This window comes from Oncorhynchus masou, unplaced genomic scaffold, assembly GCF_036934945.1.
Source record: "Oncorhynchus masou masou isolate Uvic2021 unplaced genomic scaffold, UVic_Omas_1.1 unplaced_scaffold_1221, whole genome shotgun sequence".
In the NCBI taxonomy this organism is placed as follows: domain Eukaryota; kingdom Metazoa; phylum Chordata; class Actinopteri; order Salmoniformes; family Salmonidae; genus Oncorhynchus; species Oncorhynchus masou.
The window spans coordinates 15,001-20,000 of NW_027002009.1; the positions used below are offsets into that span (position 1 = coordinate 15,001).

Below are 5,000 nucleotides of genomic sequence, written 5' to 3' on the forward strand. Positions count from 1 at the left end.
CCTTAAATACTGACCCAACATTTTAAATACTGACCCAACACCTTAAATACTGACCCAATACCTTAAATACTGATCCAACACCTTAAATACTGACCCAACTCCTTAAATACTGACCCAACTCCTTAAATACTGACCCAACACCTTAAATACTGACCCAACTCCTTAAATACTGACCCAACTCCTTAAATACTGACCCAACATTTTAAATAGTGACCCAACTCCTTAAATAGTGACCCATCACCTTAAATACTGACCCATCACCTTAAATACTGACCCATCACCTTAAATACTGACCCAACACCTTAAATACTGACCCAACTCCTTAAATACTGACCCAACATTTTAAATACTGACCCAACTCCTTAAATACTGACCCAACTCCTTAAATACTGACCCAACATTTTAAATACTGACCCAACACCTTAAATACTGACCCAACTCCTTAAATAGTGACCCATCACCTTAAATACTGACCAAACTCAACTTCCTGGTAGCTCATCACTCTGCACCCATCACGAGTAAGTACCCAACACCTTAAATACTGACCCAACACCTTAAATACTGACCCAATACCTTAAATAGTGACCCATCACCTTAAATAGTGACCCATCACCTTAAATACTGACCCATCACCTTAAATACTGACCCAACACCTTAAATACTGACCCAACACCTTAAATACTGACCCAACTCCTTAAATACTGACCCAACTCCTTAAATACTGACCCAACATTTTAAATACTGACCCAACACCTTAAATACTGACCTAACTCTACTTCCTGGTACCTCATCACTCTGCACCCACCCTAACACCCAATTCCCTACCCCTTAGCATCCTGTCGGGGTTCCAGTCTAACTAATGCTCACTTAAGATTTCATCTCCGTTTACAGGGCATTCGGAAAGTATTCAGACCCCTTCACCTTTTCTGCATTTTACCGCCTTATTCTAAAATAATAATACATGTTAAAATCCCTCATCAGTCTACACACAACACTCCATAATTACAAAGCAAAAACAGGTTATTTAGACATTTCTGTAAAAGTGTTAAAAAAAAAAAGACAAATGAAATATCACATTACTTAAGAATTCAGACCCTTTACTCAATACTTTGGCAGCGTTTACAGCCTCGCGTCTTCTCGGTAGGACGCTACAAGCTTGTCACACCTGTATTTTGGGAGTTTCTCCCATTCTTCTCTGCAGATCCTCTCAAGCTCTGTCAGGTTGGATGGGGAGCATCGCTGCACAGCTATTTTCAAGTCTCTCCAGAGATATTCGATCGGGTTCAAGTCCGGGCTCTGGCTGGGCCACTCAAGGACATTCAGAGACTTGTCCCGAAGCCAATCCTGCGTTGTCTTGGCTGTGTGCTTTAGGGTCGTTGTCCTGTTGGAAGGTGAACCATCGCCCCAGTCTGAGGTCCTGAGCGCTCTGGAGAAGGTTTTCATCAAGGGTCTCTCTGTACTTTGCTCTGTTCATCTTTCCCTCGATCCTGACTAGTCTCCCAGTCCCTGTCACTGAAAAACATCCCCACAGCATGATGCTGCCACCACCATGCTTCACTGTAGGGATTGAGCCAGGTTTCCTTCAGATGTGACACTTGGCATTCAGGCCAAAGAGTTCGTCAGTTGGTTTCATCAGCCCAGAGAGTTCGTCAGTTGGTTTCATCAGAGAATCTCGTCTTTCATGGGAGTCTTCTGAGTCTTTACATTCCTTTTGGTAAACTCCAAGCGGGCCGTTGTGAGTCTTTACATTCCTTTTGGTAAACTCCAAGCGGGCCGTTGTGAGTCTTTATATTCCTTTTGGTAAACTCCAAGCGGGCCGTTGTGAGTCTTTACATTCCTTTTGGTAAACTCCAAGCGGGCCGTTCTGAGTCTTTACATTCCTTTTGGTAAACTTCAAGCGGGCCGTTCTGAGTCTTTACATTCCTTTTGGTAAACTCCAAGCGGGCCGTTGTGAGTCTTTACATTCCTTTTGGTAAACTCCAAGCGGGCTGTTGTGAGTCTTTACATTCCTTTTGGTAAACTCCAAGCGGGCCGTTGTGAGTCTTTTACTGAGGAGTGGCTTCCGTCTGGCCACGCTACCATTAAGACCTGATTGGTGGAGTGCTGCAGAGATGGTTGTCCTTCTGGAAGGTTCTCCCATCTCCACAGAGGAACTCTGGACGCCCAGTCAGTGACCGTCAGGTTCTTGGTCACCTCCCTGACCAAGACCCTTCTCCCCCGATTGCTCATTTTGGCCGGGCGGCCAGTTCTAGGAAGAGTCTTAGTGGCTCCAAACTTCTTCCATTTAAGAATGATGGAGGCCACTGTGTTCTTGGGGACCTTCAATGCTGCAGACATTGTTTGGTTCCCTTCCCCAGATCTGTGCCTCGACACAAACCTGTTTCGGAGATCTACAGACAATTCTTTCGACCTCATGGCTTGGTTTTTGCTCTGACATGCACTGTCAACTGTTGGACCTTATATAGACAGGTGTGTGCCTTTCCAAATCATGTCCAATCAATTGAATTTACCACAGGTGGACAACAATCAAGTTGTAGAAACATCTCAAGGATGATCAATGGAAACAGGATGCAACAGGAGCTGAATTTAGTCTCATAGCAAAGAGTCTGAGTACTTATGTAAATAAGGTATTTCTGTTTTTACATTTCTAAAAACCTGTTTTCGCTTTGTCATTATGGGGTATTGTGATGTCATTATGGGTTATTGTGATGTCATTATGGGGTATTGTGATGTCATTATGGGGTATTGTGATGTCATTATGGGGTATTGTGATGTCATTATGGGGTATTGTGAAGTCATTATGGGGTATTGTGATGTCATTATGGGGTATTGTGATGTCATTATGGGGGTAGATAGTATGAATAAAAAAAAAAAATCAATTTTAGAACAAGGCTGTAATAAAATGTGGAAAAAGTGAAGGAGTCTGAATACTTTCCGAAAGCCCTGAACCTGTTCAGAACGTTGAGATGGAAAGGTTTGTTGGAGAACAAATATGATTGGCTGTCAGGTAGAATAGGGAACCTGTTGAGATGGAAAGGTTTGTTGGAGAACAGATATGATTGGCTGTCAGGTAGAGTAGGGAACCTGTTCAGAACATTGAGATGGAAAGGCTTGTTGGAGAACAGATATGATTGGCTGTCAGGTAGAGTAGGGAACCTGTTCAGAACGTTGAGATGGAAAGGCTTGTTGGAGAACAGATATGATTGGCTGTCAGGTAGAGGAATTGTATCAGATCTATTTCTATCTGTGATGTTTCACGCCCCTAAATAAGCCCCTTGCTTTCACTTGCCTCCGACCACGCCCCCTACCAAAGGTGGAGCCAATCAGGAGCCAGAGCTGGAATCTTGGCTCAGCCCAGTTGAGGAGGAGTCGTCGTCGTCAAAATTCGGTCCTGACGTTTCATTGGACCAGACTGGGAGTATGTTCGCAGGCAACAGCCAAGCAGAGGACAGCGTCACGGTCATCGAGGAGATCCCCAGTCAGAAGGTGAGGCCTGTAGAGAGTGTCTCTCAAACATTATGATGTAGAGATGTCTTTAAGTCGAGTTCCCTGTCTGAATCCCCCCCCCCGGTCTCTGTTGGGCCAGGAGCACCACCGCCAGACCTACCGCCTGCTGAAGAGGAAGAATGTGATTGTGGAAGCTGTTCAGAGCCTCAAGATCATAGAGGGCCTCTTCACGTCAGTCACACCACTTCCTGTCTCACTGGGATTTGTTGTTAAAAAAAAATAATAATAATAATTCTCAATCTGATTTATATTGTTCTTCTCATCCCCCCTCCTCTCTGTCCCTCCTCTCTGTCCCTCCTCTCTGTCCCTCCTCTCTGTCCCTCCTCTCTGTCCCGCTCTCCCTCTCCCCCTTCCTCCCCCTCCTCCCTCTCTTCCTCTCTCCCCCCTCCTCTCTGTCCCTCCTCTCTGTCCCCCCTCCTCTGTCCCTCCTCTCTGTGCCTCCTCTCTGTCCCTCCTCTCTGTCCCTCCTCTCTGTCCTTCCTCTCTGTCTCTCTCCCTCTCCCCCCTCCTCCCTCTCTTCCTCTCTGTCCCTCCTCTCTGTCCCTCCTCTCTGTCCCTCCTCTCTGTCTCTCTCCCCCTCCTCCCTCTCTTCCTCTCTGTCCCTCCTCTCTGTCCCTCCTCTCTGTCTCTCTCCCTCTCTCCCCTCTCTTCCTCTCTGTCCCTCTCTCTGTCCCTCTCTCTGTCCCTCTCTCTGTCCCTCCTCTCTCTCTCTCTCCCTCTCCCCCCTCCTCCCTCTCTTCCTCTCTGTTCCTCCTCTCTGTCTCTCTCCCCCCTCCTCCCTCTCTCCCTCTCCCCCCTCCTCCCTCTCTTCCTCTCTGTCTCTCTCCCCCCTCCTCCCTCTCTCCCTCTCTTCCTCTCTGTCCCTCTCTCTGTCCCTCTCTCTGTCCCTCCTCTCTGTCTCTCTTCCTCTCTGTCCCTCCTCCCTCTCTACCCCTCTGTCCCTCCTCCCTCTCCCCCTCCTCCCTCTCCCCCTCCTCCCTCTCTCCCTCTCCCCCCTCCTCCCTCTCTTCCTCTCCCCCCTCCTCCCTCTCTTCCTCTCCCCCTCCTCCCCTCTCTTCCTCTCCCCCTCCTCCCTCTCTTCCTCTCCCCCTCCTCCCTCTCTCCCTCCTCCTCCCTCCTCCCTCTCTCCCTCTCCCCCTCCTCCCTCTCTTCCTCTCCCCCCCCTCCTCCCTCTCTCCCTCTCCCCCTCCTCCCTCTCTGTCTCTCCCCCCTCCTCCCTCTCTCCCCCTCCTCCCTCTCTCCCTCTCCCCCTCCTCCCTCTCGTCCTCTCTGTCCCTCTAGAATCCAGAGGTTGGTTCAGGATGAGGAGAAGCTAGATGGAGTGAACACTAAGTGTTGTAAGAAGTCTATCCTGCGTCTCATCAGATCTCTGTCTAAAGAGGGAATGCTCAAACTGTTCAGGACCACTGTGATACAGGACGGAGTCAGCAAGAAGGTACACACACACACACACTGGACACACGTGTGCGCGCACACACACAGACATAATTCAC

At 48.3% G+C, this 5,000-nt stretch overlaps 1 protein-coding gene across 1 annotated transcript in view; it reads left to right on the plus strand.

The window, feature by feature from the left end:
- The window catches only part of LOC135529969 (general transcription factor 3C polypeptide 1-like), a 120,780-nt gene that overhangs the window by 4,403 nt on the left and 111,377 nt on the right, over positions 1-5,000 (plus strand). The window contains 3 exon segments of the mRNA XM_064958368.1: positions 3,314-3,486; positions 3,587-3,678; positions 4,789-4,942. Coding sequence (XP_064814440.1) covers positions 3,314-3,486; positions 3,587-3,678; positions 4,789-4,942 — 419 coding nt within the window.